This window comes from Buteo buteo, chromosome Z, assembly GCF_964188355.1.
Source record: "Buteo buteo chromosome Z, bButBut1.hap1.1, whole genome shotgun sequence".
Classification (NCBI taxonomy): domain Eukaryota; kingdom Metazoa; phylum Chordata; class Aves; order Accipitriformes; family Accipitridae; genus Buteo; species Buteo buteo.
Window position 1 is genome coordinate 88,049,699 of NC_134204.1, and position 20,962 is coordinate 88,070,660.

Below are 20,962 nucleotides of genomic sequence, written 5' to 3' on the forward strand. Positions count from 1 at the left end.
AATATTTCAAAACCTTGAAAAGCTATAGCCACGGTCTAAGTCTGGTTGTGTTAACAATTTATAAATTGCTTCTCTTAAGAACAGCAGAAGTGCGAAATCAGAATCAAGCCACAATGTCTAGTTATTGTTATAGTTTGTTCTCTAGAGATAGGTTAGTCACTGCAGACTTCGTTTGAATGCTCCCAGGAAAAGAATGTGAAAGCACTGAGAACTGCCACCTTCGGAGCTGTTATAGCCTGACCACCCTGGGTCTGCCTCATACCAGACACCCCGTGGTGGTTCTTGCCATGTTCCAAGAGCTGTTCTTCTCCCACGTCACCATGTGGGAACCTGGTCTGACCTTGAAGGTGGGAAGGAATCATGAGAACTGGGATGATTTAGCTTGCGTTTGCCCAATGGGCCAGGTTATCAGCATGAAAGATCGTTGAACCGAAATTCTAGCCCATACCCAAAGACTGGTGGTTAGCCCATGTTGGAATGTGATTTTTTTTATTTTTTTTTTTTTTCCTGGGTTAGAGATTTTTGGAATTGCAGGGAAAAAGTAGGGGCAAGTAAGAGCCCCAATGAAGCTTTAAAAGTTTCAGATACTCATCTACATCAGTATTCTTCAAACTCAGGAATTTAGCTCCATATTTCATCCTAATGGCAGCATCAAGAGAGCCATGCTATTTTTCTAGGATACAGCTGATGGTTAATGGTTTTAAGCTTGTGATTCAGTTGAAACATTAATGAATCACTTCCAAGGAGCTTTAAATTTGGATTCCTCTCTATTGTGGGGAGAAGAATAGTGTTGTTGGCACATCTCTTACACGGCTTCTTTTAGGCACTGTGGCTTTGCCAGATCAGACACCACAAGCCTCAGTAGAACAAGGCCCCATGGACTTTGTTCCCTCTTTTCTATTTACATCTCCTTCATTCTGTAATGGTGGAAAAAGATGCAATATGTTGCCACAATAGATTCCCAAGATGCAACTGTAGATTTTCAGTTCAATGATACTTGAGAAGTGAAGCAACAGTACTCTTCAGGTTCTGGTCATAGCCATTAATTGAGTACCATTTTAGCTGACTGTATGAAGGATTCTGTACAAATCATCAGAACAATGTGTATGCACTGGTTAGGCTTCTGGACTCCAACAGTTAACACTGATAACTGTAATAGATACCACTCTTCAAGGGCTGATTAAGAGATGAAGATTCTGCATGGTTATACAGCTGCCAAACCCTCCGGCTTCCCTTATGACCTTCCTCGATGAAGTGTTGTATTGCCACTGACAAAATCTGCTGCGCAATAACGATCACTTAAATACAGAAATATCCTTGGTGATATTGAAGTCGGTACTACAGAATCAATTCTTGGCATCCTATTGATCCGGTAAGAAGTTTCAGAATATCACTTCCACTGGAGCTAAACCCATGCAGACCTTCTAGTCCTCCATGCCAGGACTTTGACCATACTGCCCAAGCTCTGCCAGCAGTCAGTCCTGTGGAGACGGGGGGGTGGTTTACAGTAACGTTCAGTTTGATACCAGAGTGAATACTACAGGAGTGTTGTCAGATGAATGACACTAAAAAATGAAAATTATTATTCCTATTTTGAAATTATAATTGTATCTCAAAACAGGGTTTTTTAATATTCATTTAGAATATTAAATTTAGAACAGTCTAAAGACATTTTTGGCAGTAGTCTATCCTGAAACTTCCCTTTATTTTATGACTGTACTTTTGATTTTATCTCTGAGTGCAGTTTTTCACGTGTAATTCTGAGTTAGCATTTATTATTTTTCTCTTCACCAAGGATTGCTGGAATCTAAAAGGTATTTAAGACAACTTAATCAAATAGCTAAAAAGGCTTTCTCTTCAGAGTAACCTATTATTCATTTTTCAGTCATATAGGAAATAGTCAAAAAGTGAATTCTTGATGCACCCGATGAGAACAATAGATTTGTGTTCAGTCTTTCCTTCTCTAAATTAGAAATCACAGTATAGACAATGGAAATTCTAAATCATATATTATACCTTATTCTCTGGTGGGAATGAAATGTTCATGTTTGCCTCCTTTTCTCTGTTTAACGTTGACTGCTGTGAACACTAGGAAGAATAACCCTGCAGCTTTTCTTTCTTTTTTTCTTTTTTTTTTTAATCTATTCATTTTATACTTTTCAGACAGATTTTTCCCCGGGGTGAAACAAAGGTTAACTGAAATTTCCTCTGTTGTGTACCTGAACGAATCAGCAGTTTGAGAAGGAAATCCCATTGATGGGCAAAGAGAGTGACAGGCTCTATTTAAAGAATTCCCCCGACTGTGTGGTAGACCAACCATGCCATGAATTTAACTGTTCCTGTGGTCCCCATACTTGTACCCACCAAAAAGAGAGAAAAATCTACTTTGTTCTGCAAATGTTGCGCTAAGCTTTGAAAATCATGAGCCGCTGAGTTTTGTGAATTAACATCACTAGCAGTGGTCAAGACTAAAGGAAGCAGTGTTTATAGCATGAGACAGAAAACAGACAGAAAATTATGCGTACTTACATAATAGAAAAGGCACACTATGTGTTTTAACATGTGTCTATGCATTTTAGCGATTTGGTAGTATACATATTCCTCAAGAATATGATATACAGAATTATATTATCTTCTGCTTTTTTCACTGCACATTTTTATTCCTACTTAGTGTGTGAAACATCTTACCCATACATAGTCATAAGAATATATGGAGTCGAGGTAGATGCAAAAGGGCATACACTTGGAAGAAGTTGCAGGATTTATCGTTAGAGAAATTGTCTAACAGTTCAGCTACTCAGAAAAGAGATACACCGCGCTGAAACGCAATACTGGGTGCCTGACATTTCATAAAAAGAGGCAGGATGTGCTAACACCTGGGTGATTTTTGTATTTCTTAATGTCTGCTTTAAATATCAAAAGCATGCATCTCTGCTTGGTTAAGTACTCTTAATTCATGTGTATTAAACTTCATGACCTGTGAGTCTTCTTGAAAACTGCAGCTCTAGCCCTGCAGCGGGCCCCAGCTGAACATGCTGCCTGGGGATTATAACTACCATGTCGTAGCCCCCAACCGTCAGACTTTTCTTCTCTGGCAATGACGGTTAAGTCTTCTCCCATGGGTAATGGCAGCTTAAGTTTGCTTAAAGTTACTTTAATAGGTCTTGGGTTTTTTGGTTTTTTTTCACTTGTGCAGAACTGTTCAGAGGTGTGTGTTTTTTTCTTTTTAAACTCTGATATGCTTTTGGCCAATGCTACCTTTGCTTCAATCAACTTCTTACATTTTAATTAATTTAAGAACGGGTTGAGTTTTGTTGATCATTCACTGTCGTCTTTCCGATTTGGTGATGCTTTTCAAAAACAGCATGCTGGATCAGGTAAAGGTTGCTAAAAGTAAAGTATTGCAGGTATTTTCTCACTGACAAAAAAATGTACATATTACTGTGCATATATGTGTATTAGATATCAAGGGGAAGGCAGGAGAGTCTTTCCTTGCCATGAGAAAATTTCTCAAATTGAACTTCTGTCAATGATTACATCGACTGATTTCTCTGTGGGAGTTTATGGGTCTCCTAAAGTTGCGTTTAAGAGATATTGCCATGTAATCCATTATAACAGCAGGTGTCCCGTTTTTAAGTAAATTGCCTTTTGCTCATCAAAGCAAAGCTGAGAAATCCTTCGAAGTGTCTAAGAAAAATAGCGCAGTTGATGCCACTTCTTCTGCACAGGGGTTAATTCGAGTACCTGGGTGATGCAGAGAGTGCTTCATCTGCTGTGGCTGCGGTGCATCTCCTAGCCCTGATGCCCTCCAGGACATTTGTCCACGTTGGGATGGAGCTGGAACTGCGAGAAACCAGAGATGCACTGCCTGCACAAGGAGTCGTTCAGACCTGCGGTTCCCTCCCTGCAAACAGCGATATTTGGGAACCCTGTGTACCTGAGCTGTGCTGTGCCTGGACGCAGCTTGAACAGGAACTTCAGGCAGCGTAAGGAGGACTAGCTGCCTTTTCAGTTCACAGTTAGTCTTAGGTGGCTGTAGAGCAGGCATCGTTTACTTCAAAAACTTCTGGTGACACAGGGGTATATGGGTACTTGGAATAGATCTTCCTAGAAAAGAGATATGTATAGTGCATCCTAGTCCATAGAAACCTGAATTCCTGTGCTTTGCAAAATCTGATGTAGGGAGGCAATCTTCGATTTCTGTTCTGGGACACTGCTTGTTTGTTATCACTTCATACCTCCATTCCTTTCTTTTTGGAAAGAAACTTTTTTACTTGAACCGAAAAAATGTGAAACTCGTTCTAGCAAATTATGTTACAATAGGACTGGAATCACATTGGTTCAAACATAAACAGGAATGTTCAGATATATGTAAAATGTCACAATGTGAAATTCTTACAGATATAGATAATTTTTAGGGCTTATAATTTTAAAATTTTATTTGTTACTCCGGCAGAAGCAGAAGCTGTGTCCTGACATGCTAAATATTGTTCAGACATGTGTCTGAAACAGTCTTGCCACAGAGGTCTTACAGTAGAATGTAATTAGGGTTCTCTATTCTGTAATGTGCTATATTAATTAGCAGTCAAAATCCAATTTTTAAAGCCCAGCTTTGAAACGTATTTGCCCTTCAGGCCACATATCATACCGTCACAGCTTGAAGCAGCCCATTTCACCGAGTTGATAGCAAAATAAACTAAATAAAATACATGTCTGCATGTATTTTCCATCTAGAAGGAAAGGGGGGACACCACTTGCCTTCCTCTTTTAGAAAATTTCGTGTTTTACTTTCAAAGCTGAATGTCCATGCTCTACAGTTTCTCTGTGTTGTTAAATGAGGCGATGAAATAAATGTTTGCAGGGCAGGCTGAACTTGCACGGAGAACAGGGATGTGTTTTCTCCCAGCTCCGATGAGTGAAATAAAAGTGTGACTTTTGTTGGGGTCAAAATCTGTGCCCGACTGTGCCCTGCCTTGCTGGGGCAGCCTGCTCAGCCGCTGGGATCATCGGTGGTACAGCAGATAAGGAAATCTTCTGAACAGTTTATTGTTTATTCTAAGTCAGTTTTTTGTTCTGTGGAAGCGGATTGTTCCTCCGGGCAATTTCAGGTTTTGACTGCTGGTCCTCGTTCTCCCTCCTCCCCTCCTTTCCCTTTCTGGAATGAAAGAGGGAAGGCTTGAATGCACATTGAACAGTGGTCCTAAATCTGGCTTCACCATCAGCGCCGCTCGGAAATTTACATTTTCATGCTGGTGAAGGGATACATGTGAATCTCTCAGATCTTTCAAAATTTTTCTTTAAATAAAAACAAAGCCATTGCTTACCATTTATGCTATTGTATAGGGGCACAGGACAGCCTAAGTGTAATATTTTTATATTACAAGGAAGAACCTTGTACAGAGCTTCCATTTTCATCTAAATGGTATATATTTTGCATCCTTTTCTTTCCCTTCTCTTCTTCTCTGTTCTGCAGTTTGACAATTTGACATTTTTTCAAAGTTAAATACAAGAAGTTTATATGACAAAGTCAGGGGGTTTTTTAGTTGAAGAATAAGAAATAATATAATCTTAAAAATGAGATTGCTTTTAACAAACTAAGGTGAGAAAGAATAAAAGCATGAATTTGTTGAAGATGTTCTGGGAGGATTTTATTAATACACTGTAAAAACTCACAGGATCCTTTAAGTAGCAAGTTTTGTGTGTGCAGCTTCTCCACAAAAGAAGAGGAAAGTCTTGACAGAGATTATCTGAACAGCTTTTAAACTGCTGCTTTCTTAAGAGTAAAAATAAAGTACTCATAGCCCCATTCCTTAAGGCAGAAATCCACCCTCTCTGTGTGTGTCCATCTGAAAAAAGGATGAAATGCTTTAACATTGTACTGGCTTGGCCTTGGAAAACATCAGGTGGCAGGTTTCATTGTACCAGCCTTTGCTAAATACGGAAACTTTCAGTAATTAGCATACGTCTTTTATGTCTGTGCTTTGACCAAAATTGCCCTCTCAGTCCCAGGACGGGGTCTGAGGCTGCTGTTTGGGATTGTGGAGTGGGAGAAGATGGTCCTCGGGCATCCCGAGGTGGTGAGGGGTGCCGGCCCCCCGTCCATCCCCAGGGCTGCGAGCAAAGCCACTGCTGTGTCCTGGGGGAAAGAGCTTCTCCAAACCTGTGGTCCCAGACCTGTCGCCTTCATGACTCTGAGTACTAAGGAGTGAAAACAAAGATTATGGGTGCTACAGACCAGGGAGAGCGTGGTACAAAGGAGACTTCAACGTGCCGATGGGTGTTGCTGCTGGAGGACCAGCAAAGGGCAGCAGCAGGACTGGTGGGAGGTGGAGTGGCCAGAAAGCCAGATCAGAGGAACCCGCAGCCACCCAGAGACTCAAGTACCTGTTGGACAAGTTAATTCGTCCAAAGCTGCAAACTAAATCGGGGTGGTGGGGTGGTGGTGGTGTGTTTGTCAGCTTGAGCAGAGTTTTGTGATTTATTTCATCATTTAGTGCCAGACAAAATGCCGTGGTTAATGAGAAAAATCATTGCAGGTTTTTTCTAGGTGTCTCTAAAGCAAGATTTCAAGTTGGTTGCAGAAGCTTAACTCTTCTTTCATCTTTCAGTCTGGAGAATTTATTGTGACTGAAAACAAAGCCTTATGCACTCTGTTGTGAATTAGACTTAACTTTCAGGTCACCAAACAGATTTAGTAAAGAGAGATTTTGTTGTACTATTTCATTCGGCATTAAAGCTCTTGTATTTATGTTCTCATTTGAGCAGTTTTAGTTTCTAGCACTAGGAATATTTGAATCATTGTACTATGGTTTTCCCCTGTGAAGCAGGGGATTTTGACAGTGAAGAAGAGAAACTTAGTTGGTTTGTCCTCAGGAAGGACATGCCTAATGATTAACAGGAGTTAATTCGCTGGTAATTTTGATCTGTAACCTGTCAACCATTCTGCATGTGCATTTCTGTGAAACATGGCACTCACAGTACTGATTGCCAGGGCAGAGTTTTGAATTACAAATATCTTTTTCTTTATGAATGAATTTCCTTAACAGGCTTCCAAGTAATAAATAATGCACTCAAATTTGTCAGTGCGTTTCTTTACTTTTAATGACTAGACACCAAAAGGCCTAATTTTCCTTTCGGCGTACCCATGACTCACTTCCACTGAAGAGAGCTGATGCGATGCTGTCCCTTCCGTCCTCTCTGCTGGGAGCCGAGAGTCTGGGAGAAGCAAACTCCAGGGCTGCGGGCATGACACCACCTCTTGTTCTGGTGATCGCTTCTTACCCTGAGTGATGCTTGGGTGAAGGATCCGTTGGATGCTTGTATTTGAGCTCTGGCTGTGCCAGTTGCTATGCATACCATGACTTATGTATGACACATCACTCAAATTGCTTTACAAGTAGGCCAGTTAATTCATTATTAATGTCTCTGTTATGGTCGTTAGGATTGTTGACATTAGAGAGTGTTGAAAATAAAAATATTTCAGAGTGCTGTTCAGATTAGAGCAGGTAGTATTGGCCCCAACTTTTGGATGAAGAACAGCAGCAAGCAGGTATTATGCACTAAAGCACCTGCTCTATGTTTGAGTGACGTACCTTGTATCCAGATAGTGCATTACACACTTAGCTGAAATTACCGACTTTTTCAGTAAAAGAAGGGTTAGACATGACATTATAGATGGTATAATTTTAACTTCTAGTCATCTGCCTTTTATTGGAAATGAATAGTACAATCAAAATCAGGTCAATAAATTTTTACTGGGTTTTTTTTTACTGTTTGTAAATCTTGATGTTGTGATTTGTGTTAATAACACATGTAGATGGTTCAGATTTGGACTGTGAGAGCAGGATGGGACAATTTGCATTAAAAAGTCGGCAAACACACATCATTAATTTGCGCACAAGTTGTAATGGTTACTGTAAAAGTATAGGTAACGTGAACACCTCCGTTGACATGAATCCTCCCTTAATGATGAAAAAGATGCTGTGGTGGTACAGCTGTCTTTGCACAGTGAGAGAAGTAAACAGTGTTGATGTGCAGAATTTTTAAACAGCTGTAACTGCATCCCTATTCTTTTAGCTTATTGCCTTTTATTTCCTCTTTGATTTTTTTTCTTTTTACTTCTGCCAGTCCAAAGGCTGTGTGTGAGAGGTTATGGTGTGACAGTTGATAATTTAGTGTGTCGTCCTGATTTATTGCACATTACCAAACCCTGTTTTGAAATAGAATTACTTAGCTTACAGTCTTAGTTGCTGTGGTTATGTATAAAGTCATTTTGGCATGCAGCAGTCAGAAAGCACTGCTGAAGACACAGATTTTGTGAATTCATAAGGGGGAAAAGTATATTTTATGCTGTGCATTAACTTCTTGTTCCACGTGCTATCCCTCTGGCAACCTCTGGACTTTAGCTGGGCATCCCCATGAGTGCAGGCAGAGATAATTCAGATGGCTGGAACTGGAAGCTTTGGAGTCCCTGCCTCTGAAGAAATTAAATCATTGCCTGAATTTATCCCCTGGGGGGGGCAGGACAAGAGGGTGGTGTCAAATAAAGTCCACCCAATAGTTGAACATGTGCTGATTTTAAGGTGAATCAGGTTTGGTGCCAAGCAGGTTGGTAGCTTTCCTTTACTGAAGATAGAACTAGTTTCTTCACTTTGGTACATTCAAAGTCTGCTATCAGTTTCAGTAAATGCAGTAGTTGTAATGTTGAATATATTATAGAAAAATATTCATATAAATAAAATAAAATTAATTTTATTTCTGTTTTTCAGGAGAAGCTGATGTGGACTGGTCCATCTGTAATAAAGACTTAGAGGTAACACGGACAACCCAATTGTTCCATAATTCTTTATTTTTATATTTATTAACAAGCAGAGCAAGATAAACGGGATTGAAAAATCCATCTGTAGTTTTGGTGTGCAGTCGTTAGCAGCGTCCTTGCAATGGCAGGTGAAGCCTGAGCTCTCGTAGAGCAGGAGGATGTTCAGTTGTTGGGGCAGGCACAAAGTGGAGTGGGAAGAGGATGCCGGGAATCTGAGCGCTTCCACATGCTCTGCGAGGAGGAAGTCGGTTCTTCCTTTCCAGTTGCTTCAGAGACTAGTAATTGTTCCGTGGCAGCTAAATTGCATTCCCACAGGCAGCACTGCGAGCCATCTGTGTTTGTTTAGCTTTCCTGCACTCCCAGAGGCTGGACTGGGCTCAGGAGTTGGTACAGTTAGGCTGTAACCTGGAGTACTCGTGCAAGGTACTGTAGCATCCAGGAAGAGTGAGCTTCAGCTGTAAAGTCTGACTCCTTCGATTTCTCTTTCCAAGGTTCAGTAAAGCTTACATAATCAGGTGACATCAACAAATTCTTTCCTTTAAGAGAAATGGTATTTTGTACCTCTCCTGTTCACTTGTCCAAAATTTTATTTCCGTTTTGTGATGTTTACTAAGCAATAAAGGTTGAAGATAGGATTTTCAGTTCTATCTGCCTAGGCAGTAAGTATGTGTGAGGTCACTGGGAGAGAGAGAGAGTTGTTTCCAGCTTCTCTTTTTTTTTTTTTTCTTTTTCCTTTTTAAATCTTTCTTTACAATTGCAAATTGCAGATTTGGTCTAGGCTTGTATAGCATTGTACTTTGTCCAAGAAGTTTTCCTTAATGTGTGCAAGGGAATGTGTAACTTGCATTTGCAATTAATGTTAGTTATATTTGTATTCTGGTAAAAATTCCAGTTTGTCATGAAATAGCATAGTGAATAAGAGTGTCTTGATTAACCAAGGGAAAGCAGAACTTCATAACTGCAATTTTAAACAGCAAAAAAGAATGTCCTGAAGTCGAAGTTTGAACAAGACAATACTTTTCTTCTAGACAATGCACGTTTGTCTGTAACAGAATTATCCAGTTCAAACCTGGATGTGTAAATTGTACTTGTAAAAAGTCAGATTTCTAACTGAACACTACCAGCAGTGTCCTTTACAAATTTCCCATTCTAACAAACACTTAACCACAGAATCTCAAATGGTAAATACATTTCTTTCTTCTTGTTTCACCAGGCACAGATCTCCAACTATGCAAGTGCGAGGCATACCAGTATGCGGTACTACACAGCTGTTAAAAATGTTACCTGTAGAAATTGCGGTAGACCAGGTCATTTGTCCAAGAACTGTCTTAGTCCAAAGGTAAAGGCAACACTTAAATTCCTTGTAGATGCAGCTATTTCTTCTAATAGTCTTGTGCTTGCCAATAGAAGCATTGCTTCAGTGGTTTATTATTTCATTGAAAGGTTGCTCCAAGTTGAAGGATACTTTGCACAAGATCAGTTTGAGGTATAAAATTAGCTGTCTGTTTTGTGGAGCTCATTGCTTTTATTGTTTTTATAAAGGAAAAAATCTGTAAGTATAAACTGAGCAAAAAAGAGAGTCAACTGCAATATAGAAACATTTTTTTTCATATTGTAAAACCAGTTTTAAGACATAAAATGGTTTTCAAATGTATTTTAAACAAGGAGAACCTAAGGAATCCAAAAATCACCCTTAGTAAACGAATGAAAGCAGTTACCTATATAATGAACCATGATAAGAATAGTGCTAAAAATTATAGACAAGATGAAATGGGAAATAACTTTAAGCAACTCACTTAGATGCCAAATATTCAGAAAGTTTGTCCAGGGGTTAGACATTTAAAGATCAGTCACTATACTCTCAATAAATGGGGGCAGTTGCATGAGAGTCTGGATTTACCAGTCCCCCACAACAGAGTCTGTAAAAACCTCAGTCCCTGAGGCTGTTACCCACACTGAGACTTTGAGTGACTACATCCCACCTAGCTGAAACATAAGCCCTTGGAGTGAAGATACACTCACTTACTGGGAAAATTTGCTTTAAAGAGATACAGGTGTGGCTGCAGAATAGCTTTCAGCATTTTATATTTGTCACTCCATGTGCTTATTTGTGTGAGTCACAAGCCATGTAGCCGTGGGGTTGTGGCAGGCTGACCCCAGCTGACAGCTAAGCCCCCAACCAGCCCCTCACTTATGCACCCCTTGTGGGCTGGGGGAGAGAATTGGAAGTGCAAAAGCAAGAAAAACTCATGACTAAAGATAAAGACAATATAGTAAGTGAAATAAAAAAACCCAGTGATGCAAAAGCACTCACTCACACAGCAGACAGATGCCCAGCCAGTCCCTGAGCAACAGCTACTTTGGACACCCTCCATCCCCCCCAGTCCTGTTGCTGAGCATGATGCTGTATGGTACAGATATCTCTTTGCTCAGCTGGGGTCAGCTCTCCTGGCTGTGTCCCCCACCAGCCTCCTGCTCCCACCCAGCCTGCTTGTAGTTGTCGTGGTTTAACCCCAGCCGGCGACTAACCAGCACGCTCACTCCTCCCTGCTCCCAGGGGGATGGGGAGAAGAATCCGAAAAAAGTAAAAATCCTGGCTTGAGGTAAGAACAGTTTAACAACTAAAATAAAATAGAAGAAGAAGAAGAAATATAATAAAAATAATAATAATTGTAATGAAAAGGAATATAAGTAAAAGCGAGAAATTAGACCCAAGAATAGACAAGTGATGCACAATGCAGTTGCTCAGCACCCACTGACCAATGCCCGAGCAGTGATCTGTGTCTCCTGGCCAACTTCCCCCAGTTTATGTACTGGGGATGACGTTCTATGGTATGGAATATCCCTTTGGCTAGTTCAGGTCATCTGTCCTGGCCATGCTCCCTCCCAGCTTCTTGTGCACCTGCTCACTGGCAGAGCATGGGAAACTGAAAAATCTTTACCTTAGGATAAGCACGACTTAGCAACAGCTAAAACATCAGTGTGTTTTCAACATTATTCTCACACTAAATCCAAAACACACTGTAACAGCTACTAGGAAGAAAACTAACTCTATCCCAGCTGAAACCAGGACAGCAGTGCAGTGGTCTGTGGCATAGACCATATTTACAAACCGGTCCAGTATGTTGTGTTACAAACTGTGTATCATGTTCCTATGATACAGTTTTGGTTTTCAGCTTTTAAGAAATTTAATAAAAAAATAAGTGTTCGTACAGAGTGCCCAACACTTCTGCTCTGAGTAAAATATGGTTTCCAGTTTAATGATTATTTTTGCTGTATTCACTCAGCACTGGGCACTGGCCATTTAACAAGTGCTTCTGATGCAAGGTCCAAATCAAGGAAGTACAGGGAGTCTATGGAGCTACAACTTTGAGTTTTACTCTATCCATAGTCTTCCTTCACTTCGATTCCTTGATAAAATGTTAACATCTCTGCAATTCCTAGTAAGCAGTAGACATTTATTTGGGGTGGTTTCTTCTTCATTTCCTCTTCTGATTTTTTTTCTTTTCATTAATCTTTTGAAACATTCTCACTTAACATAATTCTTTTTTTTGTTTCTCCATAGAGAGTTCCCTGTTGTTGTCTGTGTGCAGGAAGAGGTCATCTACAAAACAGTTGCCCAGCACGTTTTTGTTTGAACTGCTGTTTGCCTGGCCACTATTTCAGGGAATGTCTTGAGAGACCCTATTGGAATAAACAATGCAATCGCTGTGATATGAGGGGGCATTATGCTGATGTGAGTATAGCCCATGGCAAAGAGCTCAGTCATTATTGGTTTTGTATCTGTCAAAAATTCAATTTACAACCACCACAGTCTTCTCATATTTTCTTTAATTTTATATAGTGCATAGTACAAGCATGTGAAAATACTGTAGTTAGTTGTTACCTAACAGTATCACAGTTCTCATGAAGAATGGTTCAAAGAACACAGACTGGAGCATTGTAAACACTCAGTCTTTAGTTTTGTCCTGTTTAGTTAGGCTGGAGAAAAATGTCCTCATTTCTGTTGAATTGGAGGTGAAGGGAGGTTGAAATTAGGAGACATGGAATGCTGCAAGCATGCCAGCAAGAGGTAAAGAATAACTCTGGTGGTCCAAGAGTTCCAGATCCATGTTTTTTTCACTATGATCACATATTCATCAATGAAAATGTTAGAAGTTTAAACTAATGTCTAAATGGGTTTGGGAGGCATTTATAACCGTGCTGTTTTTACGTTGCAAACGTACTTTACAAACAAAATGGAAATGGTACACTTTATTTCTTATGCAAGTATGGGTGAAAAAAAATTTTATCTGACATTAGCTTATAACGAAGCAGGTCTACAACCATATTCATATGCCTTAGCTTAGTTTCTGCCTGCTTTTCAGTAGAGTCCTCTATTATTTATGAACATGCAAGAAGAGAGATAATGATGAAATTAATTGTCTCTCTACTTCCATATCCCTATGGACAGGCCCATCAAATATATAGTGTAAGAGAATTTCTAAAGTAGTGGAACAGTTGCAGGATTGTGTACTCTACTATTAAGAGAGAAATATTGCTGAAAACATTTAATGTCTGGAACCTACTGATGTTTTGTCTTAATCCCACAAGAACCACACTGATGCTTTCCATCATCACTACTCAAAACCCAACTTTTTCTACTTAGACCAGCTTATACAGTTTGGGTGGACACTCTAGTCCTGTTGCTGGTCACTCTCATTGCTCGTTCATATTACCTTACGCTGCCTCTGTATCACAACCACTGGAGAGAAAAAAGTACTTAATGCAAATAATAATCTCCATACCATACCTTACAAAACAACATTTCAGAGTTGTTAGCAAGCTTGCATCTGCATTCATAGTACAAATGTTTCTGTCAGGTGGGAATATGGAAGCGCTCCTTTCATCTTGCTAAAAGATCGTATGTTCAGTGTTGTTGTGGTTTAACCCCAGCCAGCCACTGAACACCACGCAGCCGCTCACTCACTTCACCCCCTACCCAGTGGGATGGGGGAGAAAATTGGGAAAAGAAGTAAAACTCGTGGGTTTAGATGAGAACGGTTTAATAGAACAGAAAAGAAGAATCTAATAATGATAATGATAACACTAATAAAATGACAACAGCAATAATGAAAGGATTGGAATGTACAAATGATGCGCAGTGCAATTGCTCACCACCTACCAATCCATGCCAGTTAGTCCCTGAGCGGCGATCACCCTACCCCCACTCCCCCCAGTTTATATACTGGGTGTGATGCCACATGGTCTGGAATACCCCTTTGGCCAGTTTGGCTCAGCTGTCCTGGCTGTGTCCCCTCCAAACTTCTTGTGCCCCTCCAGCCTTCTTGCTGGCTGAGCATCAGAAGCTGAAAAATCCCTGACTTTAGACTAAACATTACTTAGCAACAAGTGGAGAGATCAGTGTGTTATCAACATTCTTCTCATACCTAGCTCAAAAACACAGCACTGTACCAGCGACTAGGAAGACAATTAACTCTACCCCAGCTGAAACCAGGACAAGTGTGTTTCCCACTAGTTGCTTGGCTGCTTGTTTCAGGTTGAGCAGCACAACGGGAGAAGGGTTTCCATTTATTTCATAGGGTGATAAAGGCCCCATAAAACACAGGCGTTCTGCTGTTAGATTTTACTGAGCATTCAGAGTTGTCTTGGATAAATGAGTGAGTAACTTTGGCACAAAACCAGGTATGGAAATATTAAAAATGTTCAAGTACTGTAAGGATACTGAAGTATATTAAAGGTCATCCAGATACAGTGTATTCTCTGTGCTGAAGACTAGGTGGGAGGTAAGGTCACGGGACTTTATTTGGGTGAGAGTTTTTTTCTCAAAACTCTTATCATTTAAATAGCACCATTATGGAAACACACTCTTCAGTGCCTGATGTCCTTTCTTAAAAATATTTCTTCAACTCTTCTGAATGCATTTTGAAACAAGTAGAAAACTATTTTGCTCTTGACAGTCTGCCCAAAGCTGTTATGACTGCTAGTGAGAGTCAGTAGATATAAGAAAGACAGAGAGAGGCTTTATACCGGGGGCAGTGGTGACAGGACAAGGGGCAACAGTTTTAAACTGAAAGAGGGTAGATTTAGATTAGACATAGGGAAGAACTTCTTCACTGTGAGGGTGGTGAGGCACTGGAACAGGTTGCACAGAAAGGTGGTTGATGCCCCATCCCTGGAAGTATCCAAGGCCAGGTTGGATGGGGCTTGGAGCAACCTGGTCTGGTGGAAGGTGTCCCTGCCCACGGCAGAGGGGTTGGAACCAGATGATCTTTAGAGGTCTCTTCCAACCCAAACCGTTCTGTGATTTTATGATACTGCACAGTAGGTTAGGTCAGTTCTATACTCATTGCCAGGAATCCTGGATGTGAGGAATGTACTGTCATGCACCACCACTGCATGCTCTGGAATAAATCTGCAGATTTTGAACAGGAGCATTTAAAATTATTACAAACATCATGTAGCCTAAGTAAAAGCTTCTATCAGTATTTCAGAATACAGATATATATATATTAACAGAAGGTTTTTTGTAACAGCTCAGAGATTTTTGTTTTATTGGAATACATCAAACCAGCAATTTCTGTTTTATTTTTTGAGTATGGTGTACCTCAAAGCTAGACACCACTGGTTTTTAAATTTTTGCTTCCTGGATGAATAATTTAATGTCAAGTTTCAGTGCAGGATGAACTATTTTGACAAGAATGTTCCACCTCTGAAGAAGACTCTTACACAAAAGCATTCTTTAATATTCTTAAGAAAGTATTAAATGCTATATCAGTTGGAAGTTTGGTAGAAGAATAAAAGAGATTGTCAAAACACGCAAAATTTTCAAGGTTAATAGCTATATTTAAGATTAAATATCTGTGGGATTACAACCAGGCAAGTATACTGCAATGATGTTATCACTTTATGAGATTAAGTGATACTAGAAAACTACACTTGGAAAGGTCTTGTATTCATGTGCTTTTGTGTGTGTGTACAAAGCCCTTCCCAGATAGTCTTTAGATCTGTGTACCTCTCATACAGGTACGTAGATAGTGCTGAATCGAATTTTAAAAACATAAACTAGAGGAAGGTAATGACTTTGCAGTAGAACACTTCAGTTTAATAGGAGGTTCATGTATGACTGTAACATGAAGATTTGTCCTCATATTTCATAAATACAGGTAGAAGACTTGCTGTGTCCTTTCTTTAATTTCCCTGTGGCTTTTCGGTAGTAGCAGTGGTTATGCCGTAAGGACTGAAGAGAAAGATAGAAGTAGTTTGAAGGCCTTTGAGTTTGAGATGATCTACTAAAACAAAACACAGATGAAAATAAAAGTGCAGCTGAAGATATTTTTATCTTTTTTTAACCTTGTATAATATTATTATGGTTTTACATGTCCCAGAAATTCAGTCCTGTACATAGGAATTAACGTTTCATGCTATTTCTTTTCCTCAAATGAAACTCCAAAAGTTGAGGATAAAAGGCAAGCTGTGATAACATCATCATACATTCCTACTTCATTTTCTATCTAAAGATATGGCTTAAATGTTTGTGTTCCAGATGCACCTGTTCAATTACCCTAAACATTGGGGTTTTTTAAAATTCAGAAATATTTGAATCTCTTTCTAAATGTCTCCTCCCTACCTTTATTTCTTCTATTTGGTCAAAGAATGAGAGAGATCTTGAGAAGGCTTTCTCCTCCCTTTCAGTGAATACAGAAGTTTATCTGAATAACTCTTCTACCTGGTAAAGCTTATGTACCGTAACCTCTATGATTATATTCAATCCCCATATCGCAGAATCATGGAATAATTGAGTTTCAGTGGGAGGTTTAACTCCGTAGCTTAACAATCGGACATGAAAGACTTCCCTCCGTGTGCTTTCTGAGTGTCATTTCCAGGCGGGGGAGAGGGGCTATATATTGGACTGTTCGTGTCTCCATCCTGCTTGTGCTGGAGATGGCCTGGTGCCACACCAAACACAAGGAGTTAGGGTAGGAGGACTGAGAGTTTGTTACAGGCTCACCATAGGCAATGATATGTGGGGTATGCAAATGATGCCCAGCACATTTGGGAGTTTACTATTTCTTTTGGTATTTGCACGTTAGAAATTTACATTTGGTCTTCCTCTTCTAGCTGTACTTTTTCTTATAGCCAATGTGTACACAGTACCATTACTTTAAAGAACATGAACAGCATATTTCTGCACTCCCTTTCTGGTAGGCAGTTTGACAGAACTGTAGTCTTAAGTATCTTTTCTTTGCATCTCTTGCCACCTTTTCTATTTTACACATTTTATGGAGCCAGTTCTCATAAAGTAATTTTCTTTTCTGTAAAGAATTATAAGTCTTCTATCATCCCAAAATTTAAATCTTACCTAAGTTGTGTAGATTATGAGGAACATCAGGGCATGTATTTTTTCTGCTCATTTAGGTTCACTTTAAATCAGAAAGGTTTGTCTTTGAAACTTTCAGGTAGATCTCTTGCAGTTGTGCATGACAGGCATGAAGCTACCTGTGCAGTGAACGCTGGAGTGTAAGAGTAGGGTCTCATCTGCCCATCCTTGGAAAGAAAGATGGCATGGCAGAACTGCAGAGTGTAAAAGGAAGGTTGTGAGGCTATGCAGCAGGGTCAAAGAGGTTACAAAAATCAAAAAGGTATCCTTTGAAAACCTGATGTGTGCATGCAAATGAAGAAAACAGAAAGGATTGTAAACTCTGGCAGATTAAATGTGAAAGTGCAAAATTGAGGCTAAAAAAGAGTTTAAGGGGCACTTCGCAAAGGAGTCAAAACCAACACTAAATCTTTCTTCACATTAGAGCAAGAAGCCTGTAACACCAACAGACAATCAAGACATGAAAGGAACACTCAGCCAAGATAATACTGTTGCTAACAACCTAAAAATATTTTTTTAGCATCTAGTATTCATAGTGGAAGAAACCACGGACATTCCCACACCAAAACCTTACTTTGTGCAGGGAATCATCAGAGAATCTCTCTGAAATTGAAGAGAATGTTAGGGTTGCTACTAACCTATGAATACTAACCCATTACCAGAACTGGATAATGATTACCCAAAAGCTGTAGAGGAACTGGAAGGTGAAATAGCCAGATTAGTGATGGCAGTGGGCAACCTTTCTCTTTGTGCCTCATGGGTAACTGAGTTACCAATAAAATGACAATTTTTAAAATGGGTTCCAGGGAGATCTGCGTAACCAGGTCTGCCAGCCTGATGTGTACACCAAGCCAACTAACGGAAACTGCAATAGCAGGGGCATGTTGGAATGGATGTGTGAACATGATATATGTGGGGAGAATCACGATTGCTTTTGTAAAGTAAATCCCACTTCTCAGAAATCTCTGCAGTCCTTCAGAGGAGAAGGTCGACAAGCATGTGTGTAATCATGATCTAGTTGACATAGTCTACAATTTCCAAAAGGTGTTTGACAAAGTTCCTGACCAAAAGCTTTTAAGGAAACTAAACAGGCATGGCATAAGAGGATAAAGGTAGGATATGCTAGTGTGACATGGGAAAGGGTGAACAATAGGGCGACAAGATTTGCTGAGAAGACTGAATTTAAATTTAGAGTGTCAGTGCTGTGAGCCATCTGTGAGGAGCTGCCCAAGGACTGTAAGAAATGGAGGGAGAGCACAGTAAAATGGAGGATGAACTTGAGTTGCAGTAAATGTAAAGTAAAATGCCTGGGGAAAAATAATCCCATCTTTGCATGTGGAATGATGGGCTCTGAGCATTACTATTCAGGACTCAAATTTTAGACTTATGAGATACAATCCCCCCCAGCAATCAGTTCAGTGTTCACAAGCTGTGAAAAAAAGTTGGTGAAGTACTGGGAATCACCAGAAAAGCAGTGGACACCTTGGTGCAACTTTCATCCCTCTCTTCTGCATCCTTCAGCACAGCTACAACTCTTCAGCCTGGAAGAGAGATTACAGAGAGAAGGATCTGTAAAGAGCTTCATAATAATCCATGATGGGAGACAGTGGTTAGGGATAATTGTTCATCATTTCTTCCAGTACAAGAATTGGGGGACATCTGATGAAGGCAGTAGGAGCTAGGTTGAGAAGAGACAGAAGGAGATGACTCTTTGTGCAATTGGTAGCAGACCTGTGAGACTCCTTACCGAGGGATGCAGTAGATGCAGAAAGTCTCCTCTGGTTTGTCATGGTTTAAGCCCAGCTGGTAACAAAGCACCACGGAGCCGCTTGCTTACTGGTCCCGCCCCAGCCGCAGTGGGATGAGGAGGAGAAAATATAAAGAAACACTCGTGGGTCGAGAGAAGGACAGGGAGGGATCACTCACCACTTATGGTCACGGGCAAAAGATAGACTCAACTTGGGGAAAAAAATAAAATCAATTTAATTTGCTACCAATCAAATCAAACCAAGGATAATAAGAAGTAAAACCAAATCTTGAAACACCTTCCCCCCACCTCTCCTTCCTTCCCAGCTCAACTCCACTCCCAATTTTCTCCGCCTTCTCCCCCCGGCAGCACAGGGGGACAGGGGATGGGAGTTGCAGTTGTTCATCACACGTTGTCTCTGCTGCTCCTTCCTCCTCAGGGGGAGGACTCCTCACTCTTCCCCTGCTCCGGCGTGGGGTCTCTCCCATGGGAGGCAGTCCTTCACCAACTTCTCCAGCATGGGTCCTCCCCATGGGCTGCAGTCCTTCAGGAACAGCCTGCTCCAGCGCGGGCTTTCCCATGGAGTCCCAGCCATCTTGGGGGGCATTCCCCTGCTCCGGCATGGGGTCCTCCATGGACTGCAGGTGAGCATCTGCTTCCCCGCTCCCCTCCATGGGCTGGGGGGGACAGCCTGCTGCCTCACCGCGGGCTGTGGGGGCATCCCCTCCTCTCCTCCTTCTTCACTGACCTCGGTGTCTGCAGAGGGGTTCCTCTCCCATCCCAATCTCCTCCTCCGCTGCAGGTTCCCCTTCTTAAATATGTTATCCCAAAAGCACTACCATTGTTGCTGATTGGGTTGCACTTGGCCAGAGGTGGGTCCAACTTGGAACCAGGGAAGCTTCTAGCAGGTTCTTACAGGAGCCACCCCTGCAACCCCCTCCCCCACTACCAAAACCCACCACACAAACCCAGAACAGGTTCCAGAGGAGACCGGAGCAGTTCATGGAAGAGAAAACCATGGAAGGTTATTGAACACATAGAAACTTTGTTCAGCTTGTGCAGTCATTGAGCTTAAAACGGTTGGGTGTGGAAGAGCGTTACGGAAAGTGTGTGTGCTTGCCCCATTTTTTAGCTCCATGAGGCATTGGCTTAAGGCCACAGTTAGAGACCATGGGTGGGTGGTCTGACGTAGTATAGTCATTTCTGTTTTCAGGCTATGTAAGCTGATCATAATAACAGGTCCATAAGTCTGTGCCTCTGCTAATTACTTTCTGTAAAGAATGTACGAGTCCTGCATGGGGCATTTTATCAAAAGCCTGAAAGTGTTTCATCAAGCCCCGTTACTGCGACTATTCTGTATCAGTCTGCCTGTTGGGATGTTTCTGCTGTCTGTAGGAGCTGGAGGCAGACCACAGGGTTTTGCTCTAAGCCTGGGGCTAAATTAGTCCAATGTTCCCCAAAGTTCTCCAAAATACTCTGAAAATGCTACTGCAGCCTTCATAGAACAGATCTTAATACCGTGTTGGGGAAAAGACTAATATATTCCCTAATTTTTTTGAGATGCTATCAAGTACTTTGAATGCTCAAAAAAAGTTTAAATTTGTCTTTCTCAGAAAGTTCACTGTCTTTTCTTGTGACACAAAGAATGCAGAACAAGCTCCCATGCACAGTCTATTTCAGAGTGACTGTCCACAGTTACATTTTTGTCCAGAAGTGAACATGAGGCAGCTCAAGGTGCTTTGCCTAGTTTGGTTTGAAAACATTCAAAGTCATTTAAAACATTTTCAAGGTAGTACATTTATTATCTGTTAGGTCAGTCTCTTTCCCTGAGACAGCCCTGAGAACGTATGGAGTCATCTTAGACGGAGTTGTGTTGGAAGTAGCTCAACCTCGTGTGCTCTCCTCAGGAAGATCATCAGGGGAGCAGGTGGTGGAGATGTTCAAAAGTTTCAGGTGCAGCTCTTTTTGGCTGTATGTTGCTCCCCCTGGGAAAGAGCACATCGGACATGGTGTGCAC

At 40.9% G+C, this 20,962-nt stretch overlaps 1 protein-coding gene across 1 annotated transcript in view; it reads left to right on the plus strand.

Annotated features, from left to right (window-relative positions):
- The window catches only part of ZCCHC7 (zinc finger CCHC-type containing 7), a 123,029-nt gene that overhangs the window by 71,648 nt on the left and 30,419 nt on the right, over nt 1–20,962 (plus strand). Inside the window, exons 5-7 of the mRNA XM_075020500.1 lie at nt 8,769–8,812; nt 10,032–10,157; nt 12,384–12,554. Of these exons, the coding sequence (XP_074876601.1) occupies nt 8,769–8,812; nt 10,032–10,157; nt 12,384–12,554 (341 nt within the window). The remainder of the gene's footprint in view (nt 1–8,768; nt 8,813–10,031; nt 10,158–12,383; nt 12,555–20,962) is intronic.